General features: G+C 51.1%; 1 protein-coding gene across 3 annotated transcripts in view; it reads right to left on the bottom strand.

The window, feature by feature from the left end:
* Positions 1–8,445: 8,445 nt before the first annotated feature.
* The window catches only part of CEMIP (cell migration inducing hyaluronidase 1), a 165,318-nt gene continuing 154,472 nt past the window's right edge, over positions 8,446–19,291 (bottom strand). For all 3 annotated transcript variants that reach the window (XM_065906575.1, XM_065906573.1, XM_065906574.1), the window contains 5 exons: positions 18,588–18,792; positions 18,316–18,402; positions 17,235–17,392; positions 13,484–13,584; positions 8,446–11,361 (listed from right to left, as the gene is read on the bottom strand). In XM_065906575.1, the coding sequence (XP_065762647.1) occupies positions 11,234–11,361; positions 13,484–13,584; positions 17,235–17,392; positions 18,316–18,402; positions 18,588–18,792 (679 nt within the window). In that variant the 3' untranslated portion in view covers positions 8,446–11,233. The remainder of the gene's footprint in view (positions 11,362–13,483; positions 13,585–17,234; positions 17,393–18,315; positions 18,403–18,587; positions 18,793–19,291) is intronic.

The following is a 19,291-nucleotide window of genomic DNA, read 5'->3' as shown; positions in this document are numbered from 1 at the left end:
CCAAAGGAGTTTAACCAAGGGAACCAGCCGCTGAGGAGGACTTTGCTATTGCAAGCTAGTTCCTTGGAATTTGGGGAGGGAGAAGCGGGAGGAGAAAGTGCAAAGGCTGCAGGGCAGTGGGGCCATCAAGAAAGAACGGGGGCGCGGGCTTAGTGGATGTGGCCAGGCTGAAGGGGTGGTGTGAACATCTCTATTGTGCAGAGTGCCAGGCCAACAGAGCTCCAGGGCTTTTAGCCTGTAATATCCTGTGACTTCCAGAACCCACAAGGATTTTGTGATAGAATTTGCAAGTGAGCACTTTGTTATTACAAACTCCTTGTAAATATTATTTCAATGAGGTGTAACAGTTCATCAAACGAGACCTTAATTTATTTAGTCATTACTGTGAAGTCAAACATGTAGGTTCTTTGAACATGTCAAATGATTATAAACAATGCCGAAAGGAACATCTTTATACCTCAGCTTTTGTTTCCTTAGGTTACATTCCCAAATAAGTAATTAGTAGGTCAATGAAAAGGAGTGATTTTAAGACTCTTGATCTGTAATGCTAAGTAGTTATTTTTTCTGAATAGTTATTTCCGATTTTCAGAAGTTTTTTTTTTATTACAATTTTATTTATTTATTCACTTTTGGCTGTGCTGGGTCTTTGTTGCTGCATGAACTTTCCCTAGTTGTGGAAAGTGGGGGCTACTCTCTAGTTACGGTGCTCAGACTTCTTATTTCTGTGATTTCTCTTACTGTAGAGAACGGACTGTAGGGCGTGTGTGCTTCATTAGTTTCGGTTCCCAGGCTCTAGGGTGCAGGCTCAGTAGTTGTGAAGCAAGGACTTAGTCACTCTGCAGCATGTGGGATCTTCCCAGATCAGGGATTGAACCTGTGTCTCCTCCATTGGCAGGCAGATTCTTTACCACGGAGCCAGGGAAGCCCCAGAAGTTTTTTATCTTGGAAATATTTTAAGTGTATACACACACACACGCACACACACACACACAAAATTAGAGTGAGTGGTATAAAATTCCATTCCTTATCACTCAGTATTCATATTTACCAACATTTCAATAGTCATTTTTAATCTTTATTTTGGGAAATGGACTATATCTCAATGTAGCCAGTCTGATTGCTGACTGTTTAGATTTTTACAGAGTTTTCATTATCCTATAAAATGCGGCAGTAAATATCCTTGTCACAAATCCCGTGCACTACTGTAAGCTCTTTCTCAAGGATGAATTCTTGGACAGACTTTTGGTGCCTAAGTCTACCCACATTTTCAAATCATTTTTACATAATACAAAATTGCTTTAGAAAAAGCTTGCACCAACCTACTTTTCTATCATCATCTAGGAATGTCTTAGCCATGAAATTAAAAGATGCTCCTTGGAAGAAAAGCGATGCCCAACCTAAACAGCATATTAAAAAGCAGAAGCATTACTTTGCTGACAAGGTTCGTCTAGTAAAAGCTATGGTTTTTCCAGTAGTCATGTATGGATGTGAGAGTTGGACTATAAAGAAGGTCAAGCACTGAAGAATTGATGCTATTGAGCTGTGGTGTTGGAGAAGACTCTTGAGAGTTCCTTGAACTGCAAGGAGATCCAACCAGTCCATCCTAAAGGAAATCAGTCCTAAATATTCATTGGAAGGACTGTTGCTGAAGCTGAAACTCCAATACTTTGGCCACCTGACATGAAGAACTGACTCATTGAAAAGACCCTGTTGCTGGGAAAGATTGAAGGCAGGAGGAGAAGGGGACGACAGAGAATGAGATGGTTGGATGGCATCACCGACTTGATGGATGTGAGTTTGAGCAAGCTCCGGGAGTTGGTGATGGGCAGGGAAGCCTGGCGTGCTGCAGTCCATGGGGTCACAGAGTTGGACACAACTGAGCGATTGAACTGAACTGAACTGAAGAATGTCTAAGGGCTTCCCTTCCCTGGTGGCTCGGCTGGTAAAGAATCCGCCTGCAATGCAGGAGACCTGGGTTCTATCCCTGGGTTGGGAAGATCCCCTGGAGAAGGGAACGACTTCCCACTCCAGTATTCTGGCCTGGGGAATTCGACGGCTGTATAGTCCATGGGGTTGCAAAGAGTCGGATGTGACTGAGCAACTTTCACTCTCAAGAATGTCTGCTTCTTCTTGCCTTGTATCATTCTTAAAATGTTTTCAGTTTGGCAAGTGATTAATATTATCTCATTGTTGTTTTGATTTGCATCTTGTAATTACCAATGAGGTTGAAAAATTTTAAAATTTAATACATATATTTATTTCCTATTTATCTTTTTGTGAGCTGACCCCTTCCTATTTTTATTTTGGTGTTCCCTGACTTCCTTTTATTGCTTTCTAAGAGTCTCTCATATATAGGACTTCCCTGCTGGTCCAGTGGCTAAGACTCCATGCTCCCAATGCACGGGGCCTGGGTTCAAACCCTGGTAGGGAACAGGATCCCACGTGCTGCAACTAAGAGTTCACATGCCACAACTAAATATCCCGCATGCCGCAATGAAGATCAAAGATCCTGCATGCCGCAACTAAGACCTGGTGCAGCCAAATAAATAAAAACAAATATTAAAAAAGAGTACCTTATGTAGGAAGTATCAGCAGATGGCATAATACCAATTTGTTTAATGAAGGGACATTTGTAAATTAGGTGATTAGAGTTTAGGGACCCTGAAAAGGAGCAGGGCCATAATCTTGTGCTTGTGAACCCAGGGAGCAGTTACCACCCCTGGCATAGAGACACTGGGAGCCAGAGCAGTCTGTCTGGGACCCAGGCAGACAGTGGCTTATAGAGGCACACTGACTGAAGCCCTGTCTTCCTTAGAAGGGAACAGCTGACCGTGAGACATCGGCCAGGAGGGGACCCTGCAATGAACTCCCAGACACAGCACTTCCCTCCCTCCCAAAGGAGCCTCTAAACCTACAGGAAGGCAAAGGGCCACAGAACTGCTAATGGTCCCTGTCAGCCTCCTTGGGTACCAAGCAGGGCATGGAAATGAACTTGGGTGTAAACCAAGGATACCCAGCACATTCAAAGCGCTTCTTACCTGGGGTATACATTTTAAGCTCATTTCCTGAATTTATTTTCAAGATGATTTAGAATTTTACGTTTTAATAATTTTATGTCATCCTATGAACCAAACTTGATGATTTTGCCTTTGGCATTTTTCTTAGGAGACCGTTCTTCATCCCCAACTTCATAGCATCTACCAGATGCAGTGTTTCCCCTTTGGAGTGGGAAGAGGGGAAAGATGTTTAAAAGACACAAACAAGCAAAATTCTCTTTTAGCAGCTTCTGTCTTTTAAGGGAGCTGACAAGATGCTTCCAGGGGAGTGTGATCCTTATATTCTTCCCTTCCTAATCTGTGTAATAGTTTTGTTGAAGGAGCTGATCTCGAAGGATACAGTCTAGCAGAGCTATCTTTTTTCTCAGCAGTTTCAATTCCCCTCTGTTGACTCAGCCTTCAGCCTGCAAGGAAGCCAGCTAGTACCAGCTTGCAGAACCAGTGGTTAATAGACAGGAATCTTTGGATCTGGCCATGTAGCTGGAAACTGGCTGTGATGAGTGTATTTACATGATGGACACTAGCAAAAGCTACAAACCAGCGCTTTCTCTTCGTGCAGCTTACAGCGAGTTTACTCGCACACACTGCTCTCCCCTACTGTGTTACGGACTGGAGTTGTTGGCCTCCTTAATCAATAATTGACTAGAGACCAGGAGATTCAGGTGAGGCTTTATTGGGGTCCCTGCTGCATCAAAGTGAGTGAGAACACACAGAAGTTTTCCTAGCTCCCTGAGGTGGGGCGAGCTTTTCCTTATGTGGTGGTGAGGGTAGGGTGTGTCCGGGGTCAGGCTGGAGGGGTGACTTCTATGGTTTGCCTACCCCTTAGGTGGTGCTGTGTGTGCAGGGGGCATGCGCAGTACCTTGTGTTTGCTCTAGGCACTTCAAAAGTGGCAGTTGGGTTTTTTGGTCTCTTTGTATCTTTGGGGTTCAGAATTTGCTCCAACTGCTCATGTACAGTTTCTTTGTATTTAGTTGTTGGAGGGGAGGTGTGTCCAAGTGCAAACACTGCAGCGAAGGGTCCAAGGTCTCAGACCATCTCATTTGGGCTCTGTCTTGGAGCCCATGCAGGGGAGATGGGGATGGAGACATGGGGCTCTTCTTTTTCTCTTTTCTGCCTTTCTTCCCCCTCCACTTCTCCTAAGGCTCCCCATGCCCACCAGCATGGTTTGGGGCACAGAGAGGGGAGGATTTGAGGAAGAGGGGTAAAAAGTCTTCAATAATTTGCGCTATTGCAAACTGGCCTTAAGTGTCCTCTGTTGTGGCAGGTGTTATGGCTCTTTGGCCCGGGATGGTCTTCTGGATTCCTGACCGATGCTCACTTACCCACTTTGATCTGAGCAATACATCTCCCAGCTGAACACAGGTGGCACCTCTTCTTCCTCTTTCTGCTCTTGCCTTTGAGGATGCCCATAGCATTTGCCAGGTATCCCTTCTTCTGGGCAGACACCTGTGTGGGGCAGGCTTCCTTCAAGCTCACTTACTTGTGCTTTACAGTTTTTAATAATTAATATTTTTGGCTATGCAGCTTATGGATCTTAGTTCCCTGACCAGGGATTGAACTGGCACGCCCTGCATTGGGAGCTTGGAGTCTTAACCGCTGGACTACCAGGGAGGTCCCTCCACAATGTGCTCCTGATGCATGGAAACCTCAGGCATCCTCACCAGCCAATGAGTGGAGGGGCATTTCTCCAGAGACTGCTGGCTGTTCTCTTGGGAGCATAGGGCAGCTCCAGCATGTATCCACCTTATATCACCCAGGGCGAGAGCAGATACACCTCTGACCTCTCCTCTCCTAAATGATGGGGAAGTGGGACACCAGGAAACTCCCTCCCCAGCTCCGGGAGCAGTCGGTGCCCCATGAGCCTAAGGTCTCAGTAAGCACCAGCTGAGGAGTAAAATGTCCATCTTTTCTTCCTCCAGATACTTCCAGTCCCCCCATGAGGGGTTCTCTCGCCCCCCTCCACTTGGCTTAGGGGTGAGCCCTTAGGAGAGGGAAGCTCCCAGAGCACACTCTACTGTTTTGAATTTCCTATCCTCTGTTCTTTTCTTGTTTTCAAAATTATAGTTGATCCCAGGTGGCGCTAGTGGTAAAGAACCTGCCTGCCAGTGCAGGAGCTATGAGATGCGGGTTCGATCCCTGCGTCGGGAAGATCCTGGAGCCGGACATGGCAACTCACTCTAGTATTCTTGCCTGGAGAATCCCACGGACAGAGGAGCCTGGTGGGCTACAGTCCATGGGGTCAAAAAGAGTTGGACACAACTGACTGACTCTGTTTCAAGTGTACAGCAAAGTAATGTGTTTATACATATATATGTATATATCTATATTCAAAAAATTATTTTCCATTATAGTTTGTTACAGGATATTGAATATAGTTCCCTGTGCTATACAGTAAATCCTTGTTGTTTATTTTATATACAGTAGTGTCCATATGTTAATCCCAAACTCCTAATTTATCCCTCCCCTGATTCCCCCTTGGTAACCATAGATTTATTTGTTTTGTAAATAAGTTCATTCATACTGTTTTTTTAGATTCCACATATGAGTGACATCACATAATATTTGTCTTTTTTTCTGACTTATTTCACTTAGTACTACAATCTCTAAATCTACCCATGTTGCTTCAAATGACATTTTTTCACTCTTTTTCACGGCTGAGTAGTAGTCCAGTGTGCATATGTACTGTACACGCAGGCATGCTCTGCAGCCCAGCAGGCTCCTCTGTCCGCAGGATTCTTCAGGCACAAATACTGGAGTGGGTTGCCACGCTCTCCTGCCCAGGGATCAACACCACGCGTCCTTATTTGTGGGCAGATTCTTTACCCTTCAGCACGCAGTGAAGCCTTGTGTGTGTACTACACCTTCTTTAGGCTTCCCTCTGCCTGTGGACGCTTAGATCGCTTCCTTGTTTTTATGGCTTTCTCCATGCAGACGGGCCAGGTGTGCTTACCTTGTCACCTCACACCTGGCAACGACTCCCCTCTGGGCGTCTGGTGACTGTTGAAGGGCCAAGTGTGAAGGGGCCCCATGTCTGCCCTGTCTCCACTCTAGGGTATCTCCTGCTCCTTGCATTCTGCACTGAGCTGGCTGCAGTCTCCTATTGCTTCCTTCGAGCCTGGTCTCTCAGTCCTCCCAAGTGCCTTTTCTACTTCACTAACTGTGCACTTACTGAAGGAGCCAAACTGCTGGCTGAGGAGTCACCCCCCTCCCATCATCAGATCCCGTGGTCTCTACAAGCTGCCTGTGTCTTGCTGGCCCACCTTCCCTCTCGTGGTTGCGTTCTGGTTTACACGCAGCCATCTTCAAGCCCACACCTCTGGGTACTTTCTCAGCACCCAGGCTGTGCCTCTTATGAAAGGGCCCCATTCCTCATCTGACCTTGATCCCCAGACTGCCTCCAGTCCCACCTGTGCTCATGGACCCCTGACCACTCCAGCTGAGAACCTCTCCTCCCTCAGAGCTCTCTGCCTCACCACTCACTGGGCATGGGGACTGCAGGGTCTCCGCTAGAGTCTTTTTTTTTTTTCCATTTAGTGTTATTTCTTCCTTTTTGTTTATGTTTTAAAATTAATTAATTGATTATTTCTGGCTGTGCTGGGTCTTCATTGCTGCCTGGGTTTTCTCTCGTTGCAGTGCTCGGGCTTCTCACTGTGGTGCTGACGTCTCATGTTGCAGAGCACAGACTCTAGAGTGTGGGCTCAGAAGGTGTGGTGCACAAGCTTAGTCGCCCCGAGGCATGTGGAATCTTCCTGGACTGGGGATCGAACCCTTGTCCTCTGCACTGGCAGGTGGATTTTTAACCACTGGACAACCAGGGAAGTCCTCCATGGAGGTCTTCGATGTTTCTCTTTGGGCCGTGCCTGGCACCGAGCAGATGCTCAGAACTAGTTGTCAAGTGAGTGGACAGATGCGATCTCCCCACTTCCCCAGGTGAAGTTTCTTGAGGGCAAGTGCCATGGACCTTCCACTCACATTGACCTAGGGTGCCCAGGCTGCTTTGCCAGATGGACAGCTGGCCCTCCATATATGCAGGTTTCTGCATTCAATGATTCAACCAACCACAGATGGAAAACACTACATGATCACAGGTTGGTTGAATTCTGGGATGCAGAACCCACAGAAATAGAGAGCAGACTGTGAGGGATTTGAGCATCCTCCGATTTGGGTGTCCAAGGGGATCCTAGAACCAGTCCCCTTTGGATACCAAGGAATGACTTTATTTGTTTATTGACAGCTTGATAGCACCAGTCTGGTGCTAGTCCCTTTAAGTGGACTGCACACACAGACACACACACACAGACACACACACACAGACACACACACACACACACACACACACACACACACGGAGCATAGATTTTTAAAAGTCCAGTGTACGAGCCCCTAAAACTTTCTGGAACTCATTAAGAAAAGAACCTTCTTTGTTGATGGAAATGTTTTATATATTCCTTGACCAGTATGGTAACCACTAGACATATGTACTGGGCCTCCTAGGTGGTGCTACTGGTGAAGAACCTGCCTGCCAATGCAGGAGACATCAAGAGACATGGGTTCAATCCCTGGGTTAGGAGGACCCCCTGGAGAAGGGAATGGCAATCCACTCCAGCATTCTTGCCTGGAGGATCCCATGGACAGAGGAGCCTGATGGACAATAGTTCATGGGGCTGCAAAGAGTTGGACATGACTGAAGTGACTTAGCATGTATACATGCAGACATATGGACTATGGAGTGCTTCAAATGGGCCAGTGTGACCGAGGAACTGAATTTTCAATTGTATTTCATTGTAATTAATCTCAATGTAGGTGGCTTTATGTGGCCTGTGGCTGCCTTACTGCACAGCACAGTTGTAGGACCCTCCCATTCACCCCATTCTAAGCTTCTCACTTTCTCCTCTCCAGACCCCCAAGCCTCTTTCTCCTCTGCCTAGGGGTCCCCTCTAACCTGCTTCACCACCCCCCTTGTCTGGCAGCTTGATTTGGTCCTATCTCTCCACCTCAGTCTCCACATTCTCCCCAGACATCATGCTTGGCTTCTGACCAAACTGTACCCATGAGGAAGAAACAGTCTTGCTTCAAGTCCAGACTCCACTAACCTCTGGCTCTCCCCCAGGGAGGGTGCTGCCTTGACAGCCTTCTGATGCTTGGGAGTAAGGAGGACACAGTCCAGCATGGATGTGCTGGCCACATGAATGACCGCTTTCCTCTTCTAGGACCTTCTCCACCTGCTGTCCTAAGTGCCCCCTTGTGGACAGGATGAGGTATGACACATGACTGGCTCTTGGAAATGAGCGGCCAGCGGCAAAGGGTAATTTCCTGTCTTATTTTCCGAAGCTCTCTGGCTTAAGGTGAGACCCACTTTAATGGAAAATAAACAAGCAGTCAGGTGGATGACATCTTTTTTACGTTTACTACAGTACAGCAAGATTTTCCAAACCAGAGCCAGTGTCTGCTGCAAGCAGAAGGCCCTGGGTACACCCCTTACAAGCGGTCCAAAGGACATACCCAAATAAGACATTTAAGACGATTCTTCATTTCTCTGACAACAACTTCTCGAAGTGCATAATAGAATAAATAAATAGAAAATATATCTTTGTTCATAGTGACACCTACGAGAAACGTTTACATACAAAACACACTATACATCTAATTCCCGAAAAAGGACCAGCTAATTCGGCAACAGGAAAAAGACAAGCATTTCAGAGGAGTGTTTTGTTTTTTTAAAAAAGGCCTAAGTCATCTTGAGGCTTCCAAACAGAAAGAACAACAGGAACAGTTTTCTAAGCAGTAAGAAAATTTGTGCTACCAAGAACATGCCCAGACACGGGCTCTTGGTGAATGGTTTTGGAAGGAACATTATATGCACAGATCCTGTGCTGTTTGACAAATGTACAACTCTGAGGATTTTCAAATAGATATTTTCTTTCCATGAACTGAACCAAAGACGGTTAACATTCCTGGCCATCGGAAGTGATCGCACCCTAAGTGGTTCACAGTGTGAGACCCTTACATTAAGAGTTTAGGAAAACTCAACAGGACTGTAGACGAGAAGAACATGAGGTCATCTGAACTCTCCTCCCCACGGCCTCTGATCTTCCTGGAAGAGGTCCCTCCAGGGACTCAGGCCTCTGAAGCTGCCGTGTCCTTAAAGGCAGAGTCCCACCGTCACCCCCTAGCAGCTGAAAGACTTGTTTAGTGGGAAAAACCTCTTTGGTGACTGGCTCACCCTGGGAGGGGGGGTGGACTTGAGGCTGAGCCTCACTGGGTGCAGCTGAACAGACGGGGACAAGAAGGGACGTAGTTTGTGGTTGGGGCAGGAGAGGGGACAGACGTGGTCATCATGAGACCCAGAGCGACCCTGGGGTCTCACGAGAGAGTATAAACCACAGACAGAGTTTTCCTTTTCCAGAGCTCTCCTGGCTCTCCAAGGTGGGCAGTTCTCCTAGAGGGCCTGGGGTGGACAGACCCCGGAGAGCCACCTAGTCAGCTCCCCAAAGATGTGTCGGGGTGGCCTGACACTGTCTGCTGGGCGTGCCTGCGGACCTGCAGACGCAGGTAGCACCGGGGCAGTTATTGCGGCAGCGGGGCGCCCCTCGGGAGGGCAGTAAGTTTGAGCCAGGTGGAGGCTGCAGGGCCTCCAGAGCCCACAGGGGGGCGCCCTTGTGTGCACGGTGAGGGGGCCGGGGCAGAAACGGTCCGTTCTGGTCTCATCTTTTCTCCCTTCAAGGGGGCTTGTCCTTCGGGAGCGCCTGGCCCCTCCGGCCGGCAGTTGAGGCAGCGTGGTGTGGCAGTGAGTGTGGGGAGTGGGGGCTCCCATCCTGGCCCCGCTCTGGTCATGTGGTTCTTCCCCTTCTTGGGGTCTCATCGTCCCGTCTATACAACCAAGGCTTTGGACTAGGTGTCTCCTAAGGCCCTTTCTGGCTCCGAAAGCCCAGGCGCCCTGAGGTGTGAGCGCTTCTCGGGGGAGCAGATGGGCCCCCCGATGGAGGAGCCCACCTTTCTCGACTTGACTCCAGCCTCTGTTGGAGTTGTGGGTGGGGCTGGCTGGCCCACACTCTGGGTGTCAGGGGCCCACCAGCCCTCCCTCTGATGCATGCTTCTCTGCTATGGGTGGGCCAGCGTGTCCAGGGCAATGGGCCACCTTGAAGTCATCCAGCTTCGGCAGGAAGGGCTCAGCCTCTGAACACTCCAGAGGCTGCCCCATCCCTGCCACCCATAAGCCCCTGCCCTTCATCCCTACGATCCCAGGGCCTCTCCTGCAAGAAGCTTCCAGCCCCACCCAAGCACATAAACCCTTTCTTTCCCTCCTGGGAACTGGCACGGCCCCCATTTGAGCCCTCTCAGCTTTCTCCCCCTAGCATCAGAAGGCACTTACGCTGACTGCCTGTTGGGCCAGACAGCCGAGCCCCTCACCCTGGGCCTTGCTTCTCACGCCTCCATCCTGTCCGCCCGGAGCACCCAGCATCATGGATGTCGGCTGAGAAGAATGTTCTTGCCTGCCACTGGACTCCGGGCACAAGGTGAGAAGCCACAGATTTCTGGGCTCTCAGAACTGAAAGGGCCTTTAAAAGTCACCTAGTCCAACTCCCAGCCTGGGCGCCAAGTCTCCTGAGAGGCTGACCTCCTCCGGAGGCAGGCTCATCCTCCCCGAGGACAGCTGGCTCCATCTCGGTGAGCTCTGTCTACACCCGAGCTCTGAACCCGGTGGAGGTCGGGTCCCGCTTGCAGGAATGAGGATTCTTCCTGCACCTCCCACCCTAACATCGTGCTGGAGAGCATGGAGATCTGTGAGCGACCCTACCCTCCCACTCCCAGGCTGCCTCCCAGCTGGAGCAGAACTCCTGCCAAAGGGACCTTTTTTTCCAGTAGAGTCCAGGGCTCCGTGTGGTCCCCACAGCCCCCACCACAGAGGCACAGGTAGGGAGACCCCCGGGACGCTGCAGGGAGGAGGTTTGCAGCATCAGGCCACAGGGCCCTAGGGCTGCAGGTGGACAGTTGAGTGGGGCAGGCGGCAGCACCAGGGGGCTCGGAAGCCTCCCCCAGCTCGTCGGGGCTGACACGTGGCCTTCCCGGGCAGCTGCCAGGCCGGGGCTGTGGGAAGCAGCCTCCCTGCCCCGGGCTGCCGCCCAGATTCCAGTGTCAGAGTCCACTGTGGGGGCGCACGGGGTGGCGGCGGGCCTCACAGCTTCTTCTTCCTCACCACCGGGATGGGCACCACTTGGAAGATTTTGGCGTGGTGGTCCTCAGTGTCCAGGGTCACCCAGGTGGGCCGGAAGCTGCCCTTGAAGCCGACGAATACCATTTTCTCTGCAAAGCAGTAAAGTCACATAAGCAGAAACTTCACAAGAGAATGGCCATGTACCCTCTGCCTTCTGGGGTTTCCCACTGCCATTCCCTGGCCCCCACCAGGCACCCCCTCGTCCAGCCGCAATGGACTGTGTCTCCCCGGGAAGAGCTTTGTGCCATGTTACCAATGGTGCCTGGCATTGGTCTGGATGGGGCACACAGGGTCTCACCTGAGCCTCCAGCCACCTGTGTGGAGTTCTGGCTCTGCTCTATGCAGGGGACCCCCCAAAGAAACCAGTCGCCATCAAGCTGACCCTACAATTAGCAGCAAGAGCCTGCTCCTCTCTGAAGCCCTGTGTCCCCATCTGTCAAGGAATGGCATTCAACTACAAGATCTCTGCCCCAGCTCCAATACTCTGTGGCTTTAGAAGGAAGTTCTGGGCAGCAGAGAAATTTGCCCAGGGGCCCTGAGCAGATGGTGTGGCTTGGCCAGAGCTCTGGAATCCCAAGCCCCACGCGGGGCCCTCTTTCCCACAGCTCAGAGCTCGGCCCTGTTTGGGGATGTGGGTATCCACGTTGACACTGGGGAATGGCCTCATCTGGTAGGCCGTACACATGCATCACCCCTGGGAAAGTGTCCTTTGACTGAGCAACATCACCTTTATGTTCATCGATTTTTGACAACAGGGTCTTAAGTAATTGATTTTTTCTTTTTTTTTTTTGGTCCAGTCATCTAGCTTGTGGGATCTTTGTTCCCTGACCAGGGATTGTACCTGTGCCCCCGGTATTGGAAGGCAGATTCTTAACCACTAGACCACTGGGGAAGTCCCAGGGTCCTAATTTAAGGCACACAGGCCCCCTAGATGCTTGCAGTACTGGGCTGGGGAAGACGCTTCTCTTCTCCTTCTGTTCTCTTTTAGCTCATCGGAAGGACTTTCATTGTTACTGAATTTTCTCTGCAAGAGGCCTGGGATAAGCTTCCCATATGACAGGCTGCTAGTTTTGATGTGTTTTGCAGTCAGGATGGCCTGGCTGCTAAGGATGGCTGGCTTTGAGTTAGAAGATCAGGATCCAAATTCTAATCTTAAATGACTAATCCTCAAGTGGCTCTACCTTAACTGGAAATCACAGTACCTGTCATGCAGGTTATTAATGAATAACAGATCTTGATAGGATGTTCAGAAAAGCACAAGGCTGGGCATTTACATGATAACTATTGGGTTGGCCAAAAAGTTCTGTTTTAAAGTTTCTGTTTTAAAAAAACAAAAGCAGAAACAAATACAATGTTCTATAACATCATATGGAAAACCCAAATGAACATTTTGGCTAACCCAATATTGTGGACATTATTATCAGGAAGGTTGCTTGACCTCCTTTCTCAACCCTCCCCAAGGACTCTCTCATCACACACAGTCTGTGATGATGGTGATGAAATGCTGACATTTTTGTCCTGGTTGGCTTCCTCCCCGAGGGGTCTGTGCCAGGCTTCATGGCAGAAGAGCTGTGTGACGTTGGACAAGCCACATATATTCTCAAATGAGAGCTTTGCCAGCTACAAAGGACTGTACAAATGCTGGCCATTGGCAGGAAAGCTGGGGCAGAGGCAGTGGCTCTGGCTGATCCAGGTAGCAGGAACTGAGACAGGAGGATCAAGCTGAGGCCCTTTTCTGTGGATTGTTGTTTTTCATTCGCTAAGTTGTGTCCAACTCTCTGCGACCCCATGGACCATATCTCACCAGGCTCCTCTGTCCATGGAATTTTCCAGGCAAGAATACTGGAGTGGGTTGCCATTTCCTCCTCCAGGGGATCTTCCTGACCCAGGGATGGAACTCATGTCTCCTGCATTGGCAGGCGGGTTCTTTATACTGAGCCACTGGGGAAGCCCTTTAGGCTGATACTTTTGTGGATAAAAAGGGCCACTTGCTGAGTCACTGAGTAAGTGACTCTGTCGATTTCCTTCGGGTGTCTGATCACATGCTAGAATGGCATTGCTGCAGGGCAGGGACAGTGACTAGGTAGCCTCTTGCCCTGCACAACTGTGGACTGCTGGTTGTGTTGAAGATCTGAGGTCACACCAGGACTCGGTCTGGCCTCAGCAGGTGGCCCAGGCATCCAGACTCAGGGTCAGTGCAAGAACCCTTACCTTTCAGTTTGAGCCCCTTGTCTGCCCCGAGTTTTTCCAGCACTCTGGTCCACGGGCCTCTGGAGATGTATCTTCCCTTTGATGCCATGAGAACTATGGAACTGAACCAGAAAGGACAGATGAGAGGACTGGACCGCAAAGTGGGGTAAGGGGTTCCCGGGCAGGGATACTGCATGGTGGCTGGTGGGACTTGAGTCAGCAGTGCCCAGAGCCCTGCCAGGGACCGGGGAGAGCAGGACTGTGTGCCGAGCTGACCGGCTCTTTCCATGTGATGACCGACATCCTGAACACCCTCCCACACGTCTGGCTGCAGTTGGTGCCGGTGATCTCTCTGAGCCTGCTCTCAGCTTACTGCTGCTCCATGGCTGTCCCCGAAGAGGACAGAGCTGGCACACACTGCCCACCATCGGGGACCAGCACCCATGCCAGAGCCCGGCACACAAGCGACCTCAGTGTGCATCTCTTAACCTGAAGGTACAAGGATTGTGTAGGACCCGATGGAAATGTGGTGATGGAGGAAGCAGAGTGTTGAGTCACCCTGAGCTCAGGAGAGGGTTAACCCCTCAAGTTCATGCCCCCCCATCTCCAGTCAGGCAGGACAGTGTGACTGTTCCATGCTATAAATGGGGAGATGGAGGCACGTGGTTACTAAGCACTGGGTTGAACAAAAAGAATGGAAAAACCTGAATGAATTCTCTGGCCAAGCCAATAGCTAGGACGACCTGCCGAAGGGGAGCCATGCCTGGGGGGAGGAGGAGCAGGCCTGGGGCTGCCCAGACTGGAGATCTCGACTTGCAAGAGTCCTGCTGAGGAGCTGAGATCTCTAGTCCCCTGGCCTGGGTGTGAGCGGGCCAAAGTGCTGGAGAACGGCCATCGTGGGGGTCCATGCAGCCTGCTAGGCCGGACGGCAGGAAATGCACACCTCCCCCAGGAACAGAAACAGGGGCAGAGGCCCACTGGGGCTTCTAGTTTTCCTCTCAGAGGAATCCTGTAACCACAGACCGCAGTCCAGACATGGAAAAACCGTATAGGACTCTGGAAGCCGTTGTTACCCCCATACGTGTCCCATAGGGAGCAGAAAGAGAGCTATCAAAATATAAAGAGCTCATGTGTGGGAAGAGCAGAGAGGAGGGGAGCTGGGCCACCCTGGCTCCTCTGGATCACAGAGGGGCTGGGGAGGAGGGGGGCAGTGAGTTGCCAACACCCTTGACTCTGGATTCTGGATTCGGGCTCTGTTCCCAGGAGACTGTCCCGTCACTCCCATTCAGAGACGAAGCTAACACCCCTTTGGCTCAGTTAAGCCTGCTTGCTGGGCTGAACTCAAATGAAGAGCATGCCCTCTGGGAGTGGGGAGGGAGACAGATGGAGCTACTCATGTGCCCCGGCCTCCTGGCAGCACCGGAAGCAGCCTGCAATCCAGGGGCCCCTCTCTGCCTGGCCTGAGCTTCTCATGCCCACTGAGCCCCCACACCTGTCAACACGAGGTTCCCAAGGGGTGCTGACAGAGGCAGCCCCCCGAAGCCATCCTGGAAGGTTCTGGTGGGAGCAGTTGTCTCCTTTCCCTGGGGCCCTGGGGCTGGGGCAGCCCCGTGGGTGGGGTGGGAAGGTGGGGCCACCTGGCTGGGACCTGTGGGGACAGTGGGGAAGGACCTGCCTTGCGTTACTCCTTCAAGCCCTGCCTCTCTCCCTGAGGTCTGGGGGATACCCAGTTCTTGCCTGGGTACCCAGTGCCAACCCAGGGCATGCTTCATAGCAGGTACTTGGTGAGGGCTGTCCCCAGCAAGGGGCACTGGGGCTGCGGTGGCTGAGAGGAGCCCTGGATGGGGAGGCCCCACGCCTCTCACCCCTGATTTTCAACAGAGCAGCTCTGCATTTCGGCTTCTTACTTTTGTTTTTTTAATTAGCTTGGGCTCAGTAGTTGCAACGCACTGGAGCTTATTTGCTCGGCAGCACCTCAGTTCCTGATCAGGGATCAAAGCCTCATCTTCTGCATTGCAAGGCAGATTCTTAACCATTCAGACCACCAGGGAAGTTCCTGCATTTCCATTTCTTATTCTGCACTTCTGCATCTTATTTCATTTCCAGGAAAAGTCCTCTGGCCCCAAAAAGCACAAAAACTAAAAATCTCTATCTAGAGATCCTCTTTCCCCCCAAATCAGCTAATCTCCTGCTTCAGTATGAATCTGCACGTGAAAACATGGTGCTGAAGAAGCTCATGACCAAAGGTGGTCAAGCACCACCCCTGTCTTTGGAATCTCACACAGGGTCCAATTCAAGTCAGGCCCTCATATGGCATCTGGGAAGCACATTTGTTTTCATTAGTAAATATTTTCCAAGCACCTCCTGGGTGACAGGTACATGAAGCACTTAGACTGCCTGCTAGTCCAGGCTGTGGCTTTGGAGTGAATTCTCCATCATATCAGAAATGAAAGCACGAGTTGGATATGATCCCCGTACTGCTGTATTTAAAATGGTAACCAGCCAAGACCTACTGTACAGCACATGGAACTCTGCTCAAAGTTATGTGGCAGCCCAGATGGGAGGGGAGTTTGGGGGAGAGTGGATACATGTATCTGTGTGGCTCAGTCCCTTAGCTGTCCATCTGAAACTATCACAACACTTAATTGACTATTCGTTAATATAAAATAAAAGGCTTTAAAAATTAAAAATCCAGACCCTAGATGAGGAAGCAGATACATCCACTGGTCCTCTGTGGGGGCAGGGATGGGTAGAAGCTTTGGATTGGATCAGAAGAGACCTCACTAAACAGGTGATGTGTGAGCTAGATTTGGAAGGTGGCAGGGAAATTACTCCTAGGAAAGGGGACAGAGGACACCTGTGTTTGAGAAGCTCAACACCACCTCCCCTCAGTATGGTGGATGGATTCAAGTGGGGGAGGCTGGGCAAGGGAGTCTGTTGGGTCACAGCTGACAGTGTGGGTGGCAGACTGTTTGGAGGCGATGGAGAGGATGTCATGGGATAATGAACAGGGGAGCCACGATGCAGGCGGAGTCGACAGGTGTGGTTACTGAGTGTGGTGACGTCAAAACGAAAGAAAGACCGGAACCAAATATGATGCCTGGACTCTGGTGTAGCTAGTTGCTTGGAAGGGAGATGACAATTTCACCAAAAAGCGGCAAAGAGGGGTGTCTTATTTAGGGGATTAAAAAAATGATGAGAATTCAGTCCCATAGGGGACATTTGGGTGGCAGAGTCCAAGTGACTGTTGGATAAAAATATCTGGCATTTAGGAGGGAGACGGGGGCTGGAGACGCTTGGCAGCCACCAACATTTGGATTGCAGCAAGAGTGCGGGCGGGGATGAGCTCACGCTGGGAGAGTGTGCTGGGTGGGGGCGGAGGGCCGGGGCAGGATTCCCATGTGTAGCTGGTAGACTCGGCCTGACCTACATTCACAGTGGCCCCGGGCTCCCATTTCAGAGGCACCAGGTAGGGAGGCTTCCTGGCCAGCTCCCATCATGGAAGGGCAGACCGCTGTTATTGTTTAGTAGCTCAGTTTTGTCTGACTGTTTGCAACCCCATGGACTGTAGCCTGCCAGGCTCATCTGTCCATGGGATTCTCCAGGCAAGGATACTGGACTGGATTGCCATTTTCTTCTCCAGGGGATCTTCCTGACCCAGGAAGTGAACCCAAGTCTCCTGCATTGCCAGGCAGATTCTTCACCAATGAGCCACCCAAGAAACCGTGGGCAGTGCCTGGAGGCTCCCTAAGCTTCCTCAGCCTGGACTCACTTGTCGGGGATGGTCGCCACATAATTGAAGAGCTGCCAGGGGATGCCCTGCAGGATGGCGTTCCTGAAGCCAGTGTGGTTCAGCACCTGCCCGTGCCTCCCGTCAATCACCACCACCTGGATGCCGTCTTCCAAGCTGGGGTACTTCTTCCCGTCCACCTGCAGACGACAGGCAATACAGAGTGTGACGTGGAGGCGGGGGGTGGGGGTGGGGGTTTGGAAGGCATCAGAGCCCTTAGGCTCTCCTGCCCACATGGGTCCCATGTAGGCTCTGAAGGCAGAGAGTGCCAGTGCAGCTGTTCAAAGCATAAAGCCCACCTCAGTCAGTTCCTGCAGCCCTGTGTAGTGGCTAGAGGATGTGTGTGTGTGTTTGTGTGCATGCTCAGTCATTCAGTCATGTCTGGCTCTTCACGACTACATGGACTGTAGCCCACCAGGCTCCTCTGCCATGGGATTTCTCAGACAAGAGTGGGAATACTGGAGTGGGTTGTCATTTCCTCCTCCAGGGGATCTTTCCAACCCAGGGATCGAACCTGTGTCTCCTGCATTGGGAGGCAGGTTCTTTACCACTGAGCCACCTGGAATGGCCTCCCCCCAAAAGACACGTTTACTGCAACCTTTGGGAGTGAGTATTTGGAGCAAAGGCCTTTGCAGATGGAATTAAGTTAACGACCTCAAGATGAGGTCATCCTGGATTTTTGATGGGCCGTAAATCCAAAGGCGGATATCCTTATAAGGACAAGGAAGAGGGCGATCTGAAACTCAGTTACATGGGGCAGAAGATCACATGAGGACAGGGGCGGAGGTTGGGGGACACAGCTGTGAGCTGGGAGGGGGGCGTCCAGGGCTGCTGGTGGCCAGAGAAGCTGGAGAAGGCCAGGGAAGGACTCGCCCTCAGCACCTGCAGGAGGAGACCACCCTGCCAGCCCCGTGGTGCTGGGCATCCAGCTTGTGAACTGCGTGGGGATACGCTTCAGTTGTCTGCAGCCACTTGCTTGGCAGTCACCAGCGACCACAGCCCTAGGCCCTGACAGCAGGTCTCAGTGAGCAGAGATGCCCCGGGCAGGGGGACGGTGGCTTACCTGGATGTACGCCAGGTCGTTCAGCAGGTGGAAGAAGCGCTGCTTGGCACTCTCCATCTTCACCTCCAGGAAGTGGTCCTTTGTCTTCTGGAGAAAAAACAAAAACCCAGGGCGGGTGTCAGGTTTCGGAGGTCCAGCGTCCAGCTCGAGGGCTGGTTGGCCCCCTCACTTCCCTGTAACCCCTCAGCCATGGGAAAGGGTTTGAAGAGGGGAGCAGAGGTCTGGAGAGGACCCTGAGGGGCTTGGGGCTCGGCTGGCTGTCGGCCACTCACCAGCAGAGAACCAAAGAGCTTCTTAGGCATGGGCACGTCCACGATGGCCTTCTCCGTGAACTTGGGGTAGGCCGTGGCTGCGCAGTCGCTGATGCCTGCGTTCTTTGGGATCAGAGCTTTAATCTTTATCCTCTCGCAACCCTTCACGGAACAGAAGGCAAACTTCTCTCTCTCGTTCTGAGCTTTCAGCTTCAGGAAAAGCAACCTGCACACAGGAGCAGAGCGGGCGGTTCCCTTTGGTATCCACATCTTCCTCCTCCCCCCACCCGCTTTCTTTCTCCCTCTGGCTCTGCACTCTGTGCTGGCCACAGTACTAGACCCAGTGGGCCCCACAGAATGGAGGAGGACCCCCCACCCCTGCCATGTCCACAAGGTTGTACGTGGTTGGAGAAATGAAAAAAAAAATGCATTGAGGAAAAAGCTAATACTGACAATTTTCATTTTCCGAGCACCTACTCTATGCTATGCTAGGCACATGCCATCGACGGACATATTATCTCATTTAACCCTCAGACAATCTAGTCCAGCAAGCACTGTTATCATCCCCATTTCTCACATCTCAATGGCTCAGAGAAGTGAAGTGACTTGCCAGGACCACACAGCACCAAAGGGGCAGAGCTGGCATTTTATTCCCACCCTGTGCCTGGTGAGGAGAAAGCTCTCTGGCTTCCTAACCTGACACTTCTCCAGTTATAACAAGCTGG

Source organism: Muntiacus reevesi, chromosome 15 (genome assembly GCF_963930625.1).
Source record: "Muntiacus reevesi chromosome 15, mMunRee1.1, whole genome shotgun sequence".
In the NCBI taxonomy this organism is placed as follows: Eukaryota; Metazoa; Chordata; class Mammalia; order Artiodactyla; family Cervidae; genus Muntiacus; species Muntiacus reevesi.
This window is presented reverse-complemented; position numbering and strand designations above follow the sequence as displayed.